Here is a 16,289-nt window from a genome sequence, read left to right on the forward strand (position 1 = left end):
AAAACACATGACAGAAGTTTCCTATGGAAGAAAAAGTGATAATTGTGTATCTGCCACATGCAGAAGGCATCAACCCCAGATCCCAACTGTAGCCTCATTGAATGCAGTGCCTTTTGCCTCTCTTCCCCGTGAGCCTGAACGGGTGGGTCAGGAGCCAGACTAATGCCAGGTGAAAGAGAGAGTCAGGGCATGGTGGAAAAGTCAATGTACTTCTAAGCCTGAGGCAGGCTCATGCTTGGATTGAGGAAAAGCATTAAATTGAATGCATATTTGGACTTCTGATGATTATGCTGATCTGGACTCACCTTGGTTTCTCTTTTTTTAACTTTTCATTATGGAAAATTTCAAACATATAGCAACATAAAAAGAACAGAATAAAGAATCCTCACCTACCCATTACCCAGTTTCAGTAATTGTCAACTCATGGACAAACATTTCTCATTCGTTCTCCACCTATTTCTCCTCCTTCCCTGAATTATAACAAAGCTAATCGTGAGCATTTTATTATTTTATAAATAATTATTTCAGTATGTTTCTGTGCAAAATAAGGACTCTTTTAACATAACAGGGACATTATCACATCTTAAAAATTAATAATTAATCATCAAATATGCAGCCAATGTTCAGATTTCCCGGTTGTCTCATAACTTTATACAATTGGTTTGTTTGAGCCTTTTTTTTTCCAAACAAGTGACTTTGGTTTATTTCATACATTACACTTTTTCTTGCAGAAAAAAAATAAAATTGTACAACTGCATAAATATAAAATTCTTCCACCATGAAAATGGTTAAAACATTCATAAAGACACAGCACCAGCATGTGATGCCTCCAGAGAAAGGAAAAAAGGAAAGTAAAAGAAAATGTACAAAGCAAATGAATTAGGCCTGTCACCAGCGCAAGTGACAGGCGATCCAGATCTCATACACAGCTTCAGAACGTACCAGAGGACAAGGGAACAGATGTCAAGACGGCATTCAATACAAAGCACAACACAACCCATCACCTTTTTGTGTTTTTCTGTGGTGTCACTTAAAATTTAAAGGGCAGTTCCCCCACAACAGCCCACCCCTACCCATAGCCCCAGGAAAAAAAAAAAAAAAAGAAAGTAAAGACCTAACACCACAGGAAAAGACTATGGAGTGTGTTAAAAACGCTCACTGATGGGCCATTATTCTTGAAAGAGCCAAACCAAAAAAAAAAAAAAAAAAGTACCATGCCAGTTTTATTCCCATTGAATATTTATACCTTGGACAGCAAACCTTGCTCACATAAAGTAGAAAACAGATACGATAAAACATGGCTTGAAAAATGATCAGAGTTGTGCACCTACACTACTGTACACTAAATCAAATACACAAGGCAGCAATACTTAGGGGCCAGAAACACTACTTACTACGGGTCAGTTATGGAATCATAATTTACAGTAAAAATGGGCACGTCCCAAGGCTCAATTTTTCTTTTTCTTTTGTCATTTACAGTAGAATAAATATTTTGTTGCTATTGCTACACTTTAAATTTACATTCTAACCTATTAAATGCAGAAAGCTAGTGTAAAGCATATAGATTAAGTGTATTAAACAAAACCATCACATACTTGATATGCCTGTTAGTCTTTTTTTTTTTTTTTGCCTGTTAGTCTTTTAATCTACAGGGTTTTTTTCTCTAATTTGTTGCAGACACAGGGTCATTTGTCTTCAGTATTTTGGATATTCTGGACTCATTCAATTGCATCTCTCTGTGTCATTTGTCATGTTCCTTTATCTCCAATATTTCCTGCAAGCTTGGATTTAGATCTAGAAAGGTTTGATGAGATTTGGGTTTGGGTAGGGTTTTTTTTTTTTTTTTTTTTTTTTTGTAAGATCGCTGCGTAGGTGGCTTTGTGTACTTCCTATTGTACTGCATCAAGAAACATATAATGTCTAGTTGTCTCTCTTTATGTGATGTTAAGATTCATCAATACAGTAAAGTGTTATCAAGCTAATGTATAAACAATACATTTTCCCATTGGCTTTTCAACATGATGATTTTAGTAGCCACTGATGATTGTTGCCTAAACCCATCATGTCATTGAGATTGCATGATGACAGTATTCTAACACTCTCTCTTCATGTGTTAGTTGATATTCTTCTCTAAAGAAAGACTTTCCCTTATTAAGTATTTGATTACTAAACTGAGATATGGTTCTTCAAGAAAGACAAGAGATATGTCCTATCCTTTCCCTTTGTTTTCTAGTTTTCATAATAATAAACTGGTTCTCCAGCATTCTCCCAAAGTGATCAATAGGTTGAGATTTTTTTTTAAGCATCTTACGAACTCGTGATTTTAACATCTGACCATTCTTCAATTCATCGACACTACTGTTCTTTTTGATGCTCAAATTGCTGCATCTTTGACAAGTTGGAGCTTCTTGAATTTAGCTCCTGCAAACTGGACTTTTTAAAACCAAAACAAAGAGGGGTGTCTGGGTGGCTCCATCAGTTGAATGTCCAACTCTTGGTTTCAGATCAGTGTGTGATCTCATGGTTATGGCGTCAAGCCCTTTGTGGGGCTCTATGTGTTCAGCATGTTTGCTTGGGATTCTCTCTGTCTCTCTCTCTCTCTCTGCCCCCCCCTCCACACACACAGTCACACTTTCTCAAAAAAATGAACAAAAATCTTAAAACAGATTATGTACTTTTATAAATGTTTCCTGAAAGCTATGAGAAAATACTGGGGCTTCTAAGGTCACATTTAGTTGAGGACAAAGACAAATCCCAATGAGTGGGCTTGAAGGTATTATGAGAAAGAAAATAAAATTACTTATGATTTCACTTCATGAAGACTTGGCAAATGAAAAGCGCCTATTACAGCATTTACTCATGATATTTTTCTTTCTCAGATAAAACTTTGAGAAGTCTGTAAACCTTTCAACCTGAACAAAACAGGTCTATATCCTTCTCAAAGGAGTTTACAGTCTATTTCAAAATACAGCACTATATTAGTTAACTCTAGGTTTAGCGTGAGTGACAGAACTTCAAAATAACAGAGGCTTAGAAAATGTATTTTATTTCTCTCTATGTTAAAAAAGAAAAAAGGTGATCCCAGGGTGGCATGGAGGATCCAAGGTCATTGGGACTTACGGCTCTTTCTATCTTAACTCTCCATTGTCCTCAACATGCAATTTTCACCTCATGATACAAAATAACTGCTGCTCCAGCTCTAACCTTCATATCCATATTCTAGTCAGTAGAAAGGAAGGGGGAAAAAAAGAAAATGAGTATGATGACTGCCAATAAAGGACACCCCCCTGGAAGTTGTGCTCATCACATCTGCTCATCATGTTCCATTAGCTAAAAAACAGTTGAGTGACCAGATAATGTAGTCTTTATTCTGGAAGCCATATGCCCAGATAACCTTCAGGAAGTCAGTTACCCAGAAAGAAGAGGGAAGAGTAGCTGTTTGGAAAAAAACAGCATTCCTTGCCTCAACCCCATCATAGTCAGAGAGAAAAAAAATAATACATCTTTTGAGCAGTGTATTTCCACACACATCTTAAAACCTCAGAAGGTGGGAGAGGGAATCATTTAAAGTATCACCCCTATCCACCTTCTTGAGTATCTTGACTGTGCTGGGGCATCCAATATATGAAACAAAATTAAGCTTTAGTCTGGTAATTTACATTCAAAACAGAAAATTTTAAAAGGTTGCACTCCTATCCTGCAATAACAGTTGTTTTATTTCATTATTTATCTCTGTCCAGTATACTCCATCTCTGTTTCCATTGAGATATCTTGGTTATTTACTTCACACCAGAAGTAGGACTCACATATTGTACTTCAACAATGTACTATTTTGGAACACCTGGATGGCTCAGCAGTTGAACGTCTACCTTTGGCTCAGGGCGTGATCCCTGAGTCCCGAGATCGAGTCCCACATCGGGCTCCCTGCATAGAACCTGCTTCTCCCTCTGCCTATGTCTCTGCCTCTCTCTGTGTCTCTCATAAATAAATAAATAAAATCTTAAAAAAAAAGCCCTACTATTTCTAAGGCAAGATATGTGGCTAGCACCCATCACTCAGTATTTGTGGGATTCAGTCCTCTAAAGGATCCTACAAGGAGACCAAGGATCAGAGATGGTAAGTAGCTTACCCAAAGAGAAACAGCTTAGTAAATAACAGAAACGGGATTCCAATGCAGGTTTCTTTATCTCAAAGGCCAAACATACTTTGCTTTTTGTGTCATTTATACTTGTTATCTGCTTTTCCACTAAGTTTTAGGATAGGAAAGTAATCATCTGTTCATAACTCCTATGGGCTTTCATTGAAACTTTTAAAAATAATAAACTTCAATATACATCTCTTAAGTGTTTTATAGTCATTGTCTCTTTTAACTGTCTAGCCCGGTTTGGTGATTATTCATCCAACACATTTATTTTTTAACATCCATTGTATGCACCAGGCATCATGATGATTGCTGAGTATATAACAGTGAGCAAAACCACACATAGTCCTTACCATCATGGAGCTTCTAGAATCGTGGGGAAGAGAAACATTAATGCAAAAATCACGCTCCAAAATGTACAATGACAATTGTCATGATGGGTATAAAGAGAAAGGTGTAAGGTATCATCTACGTATAATTAGCGAATTTGATTTAGGAAAGCTAGAAAGGCTTTCCTGAGGAAGTGACATGCAGGCTAAGACTTGCAGTATAATTTAGAGTTAAAACAGGCAAATCAGAGGAGAGAAGCTGTTTTCAGGCTAAATGAGGTGTTCAAAGTGGTATAAGGAGCATACATGAGGGCTGGAGTGAGAATGTGTGAGCAAGCTGTGAGATGAGACTGGCAAGGAAGCCAGAGAGCAGCCCTGCAGTGCCTTTGTATAGGAGCACTGCTATCCCCTTTCACAGATTAAAAAAACTGAGGCTCAGAACTCTTGAGTAATTTGCCTAGAGTCTCACAGCTAGTTAGGTGGTAGTGCCTGAATTCAAAGTGTGGTAGAGAGAAGAATAGATCCCCTAAAGATGTCGATGCCTAGTCTCTGGAACCTGTGAATGTGTTAGGTTACATGACAAAGGAGAATTAAGGTAGATGATGGAATTAAGGTTGCTAATAAACTGACATTAAAATAGGGTGATTATTTTATATTATCTTGGCAGACCAGGGTAATCTCAAGGGTCCTTATATTTGGAAGAGGAGGGGATCCCTGGATGGCTCAGCAGTTTAGTACCTGTCTTTGGCCCAGGGCATGATCCTGGAGTCCCGGGATCGAGTCCCACATCAGGCTCCCTGCATGGAGCCTGCTTCTCCCTCTGCCTGTGTCTCTCTCTGTATCTCTCATGAATAAATAAATAAAATCTTTAAACATTTTTTGGAAGAGGAGGACAGAAGAGCTTACAGTGGTACAAAGTGAGAGAACTCGACCAGATCTTGTTGGCTTTGAAGATGGAAGAAGGGAACCATGAGCCAAGGAATACAGGTAGTCGTAGAAGCAAAAAGGGCAAGGAAGCAGATTCTACCCTAGAGATCCTCCAGAAAGGATCAGAAACCTGCTGTAACCTGGATTTTAGCCTGGTGAGGCCTATTTTGGACTTCTGAACTACAGAATTGTGAGATAATAAATTTGTGAGCCACTGACTTTGTGATAATTTGTTACAGCAGCAAGATGAAACTAGTGCACAAACTATACCCATTGGCTCCAGAGCCTGTGTTCCCACCCTAATAGCAACACGCCTTAACTGTTCAATGGGCTAAATCAGGAACTGTAAAGATTAAAGTCTAAAGCTTCCTATCATTTTGAGTCTAAGATTCTTCAAATATCATTTCCCAACCATACAGCCAAGGTTATGTATAGTTTTTACATATGCTTCTTAGTTTTGTGAATTTTGAAAGGATGTGGTTATAGCCTTTGACATCAGAGGAGAAGCTCCACGTTGTTGACTGAACACTGATCAAAAGATAGCATCGGAGGCAAGAGGCCTTTTAACAACTCTCTGAAGATCAACTGCCTCCCCTGCGCAGTCCTCACCCCAAAGCTGTTTCCACAGGTGGTGCCACGGGGTGATGCCCAAAGTGCATCACTTCCCAAGAATTGGATCATGAACAACTTTATCCTCCTGGAAGAACAGCTCATCAAGAAATCACAACAAAAGAGAAGAACTTCTCCCTCAAACTTTAAAGTCCGTTTCTTTGTTTTAACCAAAACCAGCCTGGCGTACTTTGAGAATCGTCACGGGGTATGTGAGCACTTTGTCTTGTCTTTTTTTAAGCAGTATTTTTTATTTAGATGGGGTTGAATCATGAAGATACACATGGAATAAAATAAAGCCAAGGGAGACACAGACGTGCTTGTTCTAACTGCCTCAAAAGTACAATAAGAATAATCAGAAGAGAATGTGGAGAAAAGTCCAGAGGTGGGGTGGTTGTATTCGGTGATTTTATTCTAAAACCTGCAAAAGAATATGTTTAATATTCGTTAGTGATTTTTTCCTGCAAGTTCAAGTTTAAAATAATAATGTTTTATGTGGCAAATGTTATGATTGGATAGAATTTTAACTTCATCTGAAATATACTAGATTTTATGGAATGTAGATTAATAAAATATTAGCATTTAATGGGATCTAAGAGATAATTTTTGCCCAGTTTCCTTAATTTATAGTGGAGGAAACTGATACTTGGAATGATTAAGTAATAATTCAATGTCAACATTTTTATGAATTTAATTCTATTTGTCCCACTGTCATTACTCACTTGATATCTTGGAATAATATTCCCTGGGCATTTAATTATGTTAAAATTGCAAGGCCCAATGGTAAACCTCTTTATCCCTTGGAAAACTTAGCCAGAGACAGGGGCTGTTGCAGTGCTCTGCAGCACAGATCAATAGTTCTTATCCAGAAGATTACAGCTGCTTAGCTAGGTCAGTCTTCTTCTATATCTAGAGATACTCTTATATTCTATAAGATCAGTAATATTATGATTGTTCATGTTGCTCTTATTATCACTGATAATAATGCTGATAAGAACCCTGGTTATTAGACCAAACTCTACTCTCTCTCGTGATTGAGCCTGGGAACATGTCTACTTTTTGCATCAGATTATTTCTTTCTATAATGAAAGGTCTGGAGGGACTACCTACAACATTCCTTTCGTCTTTAAAAATTCTTGTACCTGTTTAGGCCTTCTCAGCAAATTTTCAAAGCTTGTGTGTGACTTATTACTATATCATTATATTATTTTTCCCATCATTAGGGAGGTTAGGCAGGAGTTTTCACTTATATTTTACAGAAGGGGAAACAACGTTAGGTGCTTGGTGGTCGCTTAGAGACAAAGACATCTCCATTCCTAGTTGAGATCTGACTTAGTAGGTATAGGCATGAGTTTGGGATCTTTCAAGAGCCAGGCTTTGAGGTGTTCAATAAAATGGAGCCCTGAAGGAGGTCAGACTGGTAATGGAACCCGTGGATGCTGCCTGTGAAATCATACTGCTGCCTCTTTAGAGGTTCAGACATGCTAATCTTCAGGATACTTGTACTGAAAATAATCAATAATCAATCTGAAGGCACATAGTATTACTTATGGACAGGGTCCCTTTGCTAGATACTCAGTAAGTATTTGTTAACTAAGTTAACAGACAGCCAGTAGCCAACTTGGAGGATTCATCATATATAGCTGATAAATCACATGGCATGGGTCAATTTCTTTCTTACTGTGATATTATAACTTCGTTTCTTCTTTCATATTGAAAGAAGAGTCATTTGATTTAAATATCTTTTTCAAAGCCCATTTTGTAGCTTTCACCACTTTGTTTTCCAAGCATCATGAGCTTTAGTTAGCAGTGATCATTTTTAAGCAGTGTTGCTGTTTGTGGGCTGTTTGGTTGTGAATTTAGTACAATATTATTTACAAATAATCACACAACCAAAAGGTCTTGATTCAGAATTTTGTTGGTTATAATTTGCATATAGGCAATGTTGTAAAATCACTCTACTTATTCATTTAAGTATTCTTAAAAAACTCCAGGACACTTAATTCTGGGGTTCCAAAGCTAGAGTTCCTAACATTTCCATACAGGATATAGCAGATATATAGTGCACAAACATCACATTTTTTGTTTTCTAATGCCTGTGGTTCATATTCATATGCAACATTGATAAAAGCATTTCTTTAAATATTGTAAAAATCCATTGGTTACAAATTTATCCAAGGTCACGGAGAAAGGTAAGGTGTGTGAGTTGTTAGTATCCATGCCCTATGTATGATCTGTTGTTTAGCTTCATTGATTTGCACACAAGTGTGCACTATGTATTACCTGTAAGTGACAATAGCTCTATGCTTATGGGAAGAAATGTTTCTTAAAAACTTAAAGCCTCAGGGGATCCCTGGGTGGCGCAGCAGTTTGGCGCCTGCCTTTGGCCCAGGGCACGATCCTGGAGACCCAGGATCGAATCCCACATCAGGCTCCCGGTGCATGGAGCCTGCTTCTCCCTCTGCCTATGTCTCTGCCTCTCTCTCTCTCTCTCTCTGCGACTATCATAAATAAATAAAAAAATAAAAAATAAAGTTTAAAAACAAAAACAAAAACAAATAAACAAAAAAAAAACCCTTAAAGCCTCAGCCTTATCATCTGTGAAGTGGATATGATAATAGTACTCGCTTCACGAGAATATGGTAAAGATTAACAGAGAGAATGTATTTAGACTAAACTATCTGAAATTACCACTCAGTAGATCAAAAAAGGCCAGATATTAGCAATTTCACATAGTTCAACTTAATATGTAATGTACTTAGTTAGCATAAGCCCTGCCACCTAAGAAGCACCTAGTAGAAATTAGTCATTATTTGTATCATCATCATGTCTCTGAAGGAGCAAGCAGGGGAGCATAACATATTCATTTTCAAAGGAAGAAAAACAGTGAAGTGTTTCTCAAAGGCAGGCTAACATCAGGGTCCTGGATTCTTTCTATTCGGTGATTTAATGCAAGTCTGTGGAGATATATATGCATGATGTGTGATGCTGAACCAACTATTGCCCCTCTCAGGGTCACAGCTGCTTTTTCTCTTTGCTCATTTTTAAAAATTATGTTCCTTGTAGTTTTAAAATTCTGTGGATTTATGACATCATATGAAAAATAATCCAACCTACTCGGAAAAAAATTCTGTAATTTTGCAAATGAAGTGTGTTTTTCCTAACTTTAAATATCCATGTCTGAATATCCATATGATTGAGCCTCTTATTCTAACCAGGATTTAATTCTGGTGTCTGGTGATGAAATGTGCAAGTGTTTTCAGTGGAGCCAGGAAGCACTCCCTGCTGGAGCAGTGGACCAGAAAGAAGCATCGAGTTGGCGAGTTGTGTGGCTCACTGGCAGACATGCTTGCACACACCACCCTGTGCCTGCCAATTTCTTTGCAAACTGGTCCCTGATGCCTGACATTCTTTAACAGAGGACAATGAGATTAGGGCCCCATGGTGTGCTGGTAAATGTTTGGCAACTGCTGCATTGGTAGTGGCAGTGGAGAGTATCAGGAAGCCCTAATCCATAGTGTTTGCTGATGTCTCTGGTATAAATACTCCCACCATGGCCAATTTCAAACTACGGATGTGAGGTCTACTGGCTCACAAAACTCCTCAAAATTTAACCATCAGCCCTCATGGGCCACAGCAAGCCAACTCCAACATACCACTGGCAGCTTTAAATACAAATAGTGTTCAGAGAGGGGGTCACCAGCTCTGCAACATGCCTAGTTGTATATGAGCGAAACCAGATTCTTTTTCTGGGGTAAAAGAGAAATGGAGGGCTTTGGGTACTCTCAGTAAGCATGGGATGGAAGGAGCAGCATAGATGGAGAAAAGTATCATTGATTGATGGTCCAGCCAGAGCTGGGTTCAAATTCTTACTTTATCACTTTCTGGATGTGGACCTCAGGCAAGGTATTTAACCTCTTTAAGCCTCTGTTTGCTATTTGTAAAGTGAAGACCCCTGTCCTACCTACCTCAGGCAATGTTGAGTATTTCATGAGAAAGGCATGTTATAAGCTTGGCCCTACCTTCAATCTTATGAAGGACCCTCAGGACAACCAGAAAGGTTTCCCTGTTTTAATGTCTCTACACCTTCAGGACCAAGTTTGTGTTGCTCACCATAGTGTGGGAGCCATTACACGGTGTGGGACAGGGTAAACAGTCAAGACCACCATTCTAGTCAATGCCTGGGTGAGGGCCTCCACTCTACGCTCTACGCCCTGCCTGTTAGCCTGCAGTCTGATCTAGCAGCAGAAACATCTCTTGGAGCACGCATCGGTCTTAAATTAAAGATGGTCCCCTGTCCTTGCTTCTTCCTTGCTTTTCCTTGCATGTCAATCAAAAACAAAGTTTCTGGTGTCAGGCACATCTGGATCAAAGACCAGCTCCCCATTTATAAGCTATGCAGCTTTGCGTAAGTTGCTTAAGGCTGTGTGACTCTACATAAAGGTGTTTGCATTTTTGGTAGTGATTAAACATTCCTTCCTCATCTTGCCTTTTAATGAGAGGGAGGTTACCATTATTCTAATAATAATAGTAACTAATATTTACTTAACACTTATGGTATCAATCACTGTGCTAAATAAACATAAATTATTTCATCTAATCCTTACAACCACTCCATACCTTAGGAAACATTATTACCTTAATTTTCTGAGCAGGTAACGGAGGCAAAGAAAATTTAAATAACCTGTATTGGAAGAATTTAAATAAGTGCCACATATCTCAGGCCTGAACAGTACCCCCTGATAAATGGTGCTAATTCCTAGTAGCAGTAGTGACCTGTGGGTCGCTAGGGTCTCCCCCAGGTTCCTGCAGAGCATGCAATGCCTTCTTGTTCTGATGGCACTGGAAAAAAGCAGTCCTAAAAATCAGCAACCCAGGGCACATGGATCTTCTCCAATAATGCATGTCATGAGCTCTATCATTTCACACATATTCCAGGACAAATCTTTGCCTTCATCACTTCAGGGAGCCCCACTATGTGTTGAAAAAGAAATGCGAGGCAGGGCAAACTTTGTTTCCTAAAGTTCCTATAAAATCGTATCTCCATTTTCTATGATCACTTTCCCCATGTAACCTGCCAGCAGCTCTCATCTGGAACTACCACTACCTACACCTACTCTGCCCCAGCCCCCCACCACTCTACTCGCCACACAGCAGCCAGCATGACACCTTATGATCATGTCCCAATGATCCTTATCAGAAGCAGACATGTCCCTGCAGCAATTCTCCTTTTAGACCTAGAGCAGACACCAGAATCTATCACATGCCATCCTCCATCTCAGCGCATGTCCCGTTTTCTCCCGTCTCTCTGGGACCCAACTACATAAGATTTCTTTCAAATCTAAGGCCATCATTTGGAATGTCAGTTGCTTGGAAAGGCTTCCTTAATTTCTCTGGACTAGGTCATCTACTCCTGTTTTGCTCTGCCTTAGCAATACCTACCCTCTCTATAGAGCACATCCTGGAGTTGCAATTACCCACTTGTTAAAGTGATTATTGTGTCAATGTCATTCCCCCACCCTCCTTTTAATGATAGAGAGGTTCCCATTAAACATTATGAGGGCCAGCACCCAATTTGGTAAGGATCGCATCACCGGTGTCTATAACAGTGCCTGGCAAATACTACTCACTCATTCATTGTTTGTGGAAGGAAGAAAAGGAGGGAAAGAGCAAGGATCTGAGGGAGAGATACCATTGGAGAGGTCAGAGTTACATAAATGAACCTCTAACAGAACAAGTCTCAATTCCAAAAGAGCAGAACAAAGCAAGTTATATAGGACTTCAAAAGGAAGAGTCCTGGGTATAAAAGTAAGTAAACAAGACTCCCCAGAGGTAGAAGTTCATGGCCCAGCCTTGAAAGAGGAAGCAGAGGATTCAGGAGGTTGGAATTTTAAGAGTTGGGTCAGAAAGGTACATGTAGGAATCAGCAGGTGGGCCAGCCCTCCACCCTGACACATCACCCCCACACACATTTTTTTTAGGAGAAAGCACTGTTCTCTTTTTTCCTCCACACTCTTCTTCTCTCTTACCCTTTCTTCTCTCTTACCCTTTCTTCTCTACAGCTAAACCCTGCCTCGATAATATTCTTAAAACTACCTGAGGATTTTTGTTTGAGACTTTTATCAGTCATAGTCTCCTTCTGCCTCACTCCTATGTGATTGAGTTGCCTTCTGGCTGGGCTTTCACTGCCATTCACTGCCACTCTAGGCTCTGTACAATTTATTATCCATGTGACACCTAGAACGAACTTTTAAAATGATAAATCAGGTTTTGCTCCCACTTTAAACCCTTCCAGGGCTGTTTAGAGTACTTAAGGAAATCCTCAGCTATGGCTTACAAGACTCTTCATCCAGGGGTCCCTACCTGCCTTTCCAATTTCATTTCACACCACACTCTCTATCCACCATGCCTCTACCACATTTTCCCTCTTTGTGAGCCTTCAACACTCCAAACTCATGCTCCCTGTAGGGCCTTTGGACACGGCCAGGACTAGGGTAAGGCAAGTGAGGGGTAGGTACACTTAGGGCATGCTCGTTCTCCGAGGCCTGTGGGTTCTTGGTGCTTGTATTCATTGTTCTCACAGTCAGGAGCACCCCAGGCATTTTGAAGGGGCTGTTTGTTTGTGCCTATTTAAATATTTTCTCAGGATCCAGTTTCATTTCTTTTCTTTTTTAAGTACATGGGTACTTCGATAAATCAGCATCTGTACATATTTATTGGGTATATGGATGTGCTTTCCCGTTTATTTTCTGTCTGTGTATCCACTGGGGGGGTCAGTTCCATGAGAGCAGGACTACCTTGCTCACCATTGCATCACCAACACCTAGAGCAGTGCAGGGCCCACAGTAAGTGGTCAGTAAATGCCCAGTGAATGAACATAGGTCACAAAAAGTCAAATTGAATTGAGAAGAGCATCTGGGATGAAAAAAGGTGGGCCTTGTCTAGTGAGGCCAAGGGAAGTTAGGGTCCAAAGTGAAGTGCTTTGCAATTCAGGCCACTCAAGGCCAAAACTACATGGTTTCAATGCCTACCTTGTTGGATTTTCTTTGGGAATTGGTTTTACCTTTGTGATGTGATATTGATGTTTTAAGGAGAAAGCCAGTGGATAGAGAGTGTTTATTTTGGAGGCAAGCACTCCCCATGTTAAAATTGAATTTAATTCCTATTCCTCAGGTACCGATGTATCTGCCAACCAATTCTTTGCAATAAAAATAGGCCACGGAGCAATACTATAAATGTGAGGACCTAGTTCTTGACTCAGTCTGGAAGAAAGGTTTCACTGGAAAGTCCAAGAGCTCAGTTTCTTGAGCTATGTGGTCCATGGAAAAAAAGACATCTTCATAGCAAGTTCAGAAATGGACCCTGCAGAAAACCATTTTAAAGTGCTTCTCAAGTTTTCACGGGCCAAATAGTAAATCCTCATCCCTCCATTTTCTGAACCAAGTAGTAATAAGTTCTTCTACTTCATGAATTATTAGGCCTACTGAAAAAGTAGATCTTCAAGGGTCTAATTTTCATCCAGAGGTCAGTCTGGGTTTGATTTCATGACACTACAGAGCTTCACTTAAAGTGATCCAGGGACAGAAACAAAAGCTCTGAAATGGTGCTCCATGCATATGAAATTCCCTTTTTAGGTCCAATGTCTGCTCAGTTTCTTGAAATTTCAGTGAACTTGTCAGTATTTTCATTAAATAAGAACCTGATCCAAAATCTTACATTCTCATATAATTCCCATTAACATCAAGGTATTTATAAGCAAGCTTCTCATTATATTATTTTTGATATTTAAAAAGTCACAGAAATTATACCTGTTTAATATAAAAATTCAAATATAGGACTTTTTCCTCCCTAAACTACACCTACTTGTGCCAAAGCTTTTATTATTATTATTTTTAACCTAAACCTGTGTCAAGGAAATATTTCTTTTTGGGGTATCTAAAGATTCATTCATTTGTTCAGCAAACATTTCTTGGCATCTACTATGTGCCAGACTCTGGGGTAGGTGCTAGGACTACAGTAGTAAATGACAGAGGAAAGATGTCTGTCCTCACCAGCTTCCACGCTAGTAGAGAAGACAGACAACCAGCAAGTACATAAATACATGGGGCAGATATAGAGGGTGGTAGGTTGTACAGAAAGACTAAGCAGTGGCTGGGGCTGAGTTGGGAAACAGTGTGGTCAGAGAAGGAATTTATATCCAGGCTGAGGCCTGAAAGATAAGAAAAATCCAGTGACATGAAGAAATAGGAAAAAGCATTTCAAGCAGAGGATACTGACAGTGTGAAGAATTTGAGATAGGAAAAGGCTTGGTCTGCATGAGGCACAGAGACTTGAACATACAGAGTTCAAGACAGGGGTTCTTGCTGACGACACCTTACAGCACCCCTCTTCTGGGGATACTTTGTCTGGAATCATCCTACTCTGAGTTTTGGTGGAAAGGTGCTTGATGTACCAACAGTGAAGTCCTTGGACCAGCACTGAGCTCAGGCAGCCATTAGCCGCAAAGACTGAGGATGGGTTAGAATCAGGTTAAATCCATTTTGATTAATCACAAGAGACAGAGCAGCAAGCATTCATATCCCCACACCATTTTTAAAAATTAATGAAATAATTATACCCAAGAGTTCTCTGTAGCTCTTTTGTCTAAAGATATCAGTTTATAGTCTGTGAGAATGACCTTTGCTCTTGTGTAGACATAAATTTCATGTTGTCATAATCATAAAGCATGACAATTTTATATGCTACTTTCTTCATTGTTCTTTTATAGATACATTTCTACATATCTACATAGTCTCCAAAGTAATCATTTTTGCATGCATATGATTTTTGTAGTAATCAAATTAGTTCACTTCAGAGATATACTTATCTATTCTATGTACCTGAACAAATTGATGAGCTTATCCTCTATTTTTTGACATTCAGGTTGTTTCCAGATATGATGAGAATGCTGAAAAATAATAGTATACCTAACATAAAACAGTCTTCTTTTTTAAATCAGCTCCTTAGGATAGAGTAGTGTGTGGGTGATAACTGTGTCATAGGATAAGGATATTTTATGGCCTCTATCTTTTGCTGCTACATCATGTCATAGAAATTAAAGTAATTCACAGAGCCACCAGAAGTTACCACAACCATTAGAGAAGACTATGTTTCTAAGAAGGAACTTATGAAAACAAAAGAATCCCATTGTTGTGGTGATTTTCGAGTGCACTACTTTTATAGGCTTTGAATGTGAATGGTGAGAGAGTGAGAAGATACATAATATTTCATATATGGATAAGATGATTTGATTTAAAGTCAATCTTATGTATATGTAGATGAACCCTCCATCTATAGAGCAGAATTTAAGGAGTGCCAAGAAGCTTCCTCCCCTGCAAAAGATCCCCCATTTTGTTAATGAGAAAGGAGAGGGTTAGAGAGGCTATGTTTTCCTGGGCCATATATCTGGGACAAATATTAAAAGTTGGATTAAATGTTCTTCAATGGGTATTTTTGAATCTAAGCTTGTTTGGGTTTGAGAAGTCTTGTAATAGAAGCCACAGTGGCTGAGAAGAGAAAGTTGGGGCAAAGATTTATTGGTGAGTTTCCAGCTCTGTGTAATGAAGGTCCTGAGTGGAGACCCCAGGCTTAGCTGAATGATAGCACAACAGTATCACCACCAACAATAACCAGCACCACTGCAAGGAGAGGACTGAACACATTCCTACAAATTTTCTCATGTAATCCTCACAGTTATCTGAAGAAGATAAAAGAAACATTCTGTTTTAGAGAGGAAGCAATTGAGACATGGAAAAGTTAAGAAATTCGCCCAAGGTCACAGTAGTGGTAATAAGTGTAAAAGCAGCACGTTGCCTTGAGCTATAGTAATTCCCTGTAGTTTGATCCCACTAAGATGTGTATTTCTGATATCATTTTGGTTGCCCAAGTAGAATCTCCTTCTGTGAGAATTCTCTGCAAAACAGACGCAAGCATCTTGGCCATTCTGTTTCTCACTAGAGGTTTGTGAATTCACCAGTCTCATGTGACTGCAGTGTGCTTCTGTGGGCCTGGACTCTGTGGGCTAACAAAAATGAGTTCCTGAACTTGTAAACCTGAGGCTCTGCTCTTGGGGTGACCTCTGCCAAGGAGGATGCTATATAGGTCTCAGCTCTATTTAGTTTACCAGACTAGCTAATCATAATAACAGCTATCCCTCATTAGGTACTTTCTTAGAATAACATTCTGGGAATACATACCCATCACGGTAATACAGGAAAGGCTGCCAAATAGGGGTACAAGCCAGG

General features: G+C 39.3%; 1 protein-coding gene across 1 annotated transcript in view; it reads left to right on the forward strand.

The window, feature by feature from the left end:
- Positions 1 to 5,963: 5,963 nt before the first annotated feature.
- Positions 5,964 to 16,289, forward strand: part of ITK (IL2 inducible T cell kinase) — a 63,890-nt gene continuing 53,564 nt past the window's right edge. Inside the window, exon 1 of the mRNA XM_041747118.1 lies at positions 5,964 to 6,214. Within this exon, the coding sequence (XP_041603052.1) occupies positions 6,077 to 6,214 (138 nt within the window). The 5' untranslated portion in view covers positions 5,964 to 6,076. The remainder of the gene's footprint in view (positions 6,215 to 16,289) is intronic.

Source organism: Vulpes lagopus, chromosome 3 (assembly GCF_018345385.1).
Source record: "Vulpes lagopus strain Blue_001 chromosome 3, ASM1834538v1, whole genome shotgun sequence".
Lineage (NCBI taxonomy): Eukaryota > Metazoa > Chordata > Mammalia > Carnivora > Canidae > Vulpes > Vulpes lagopus.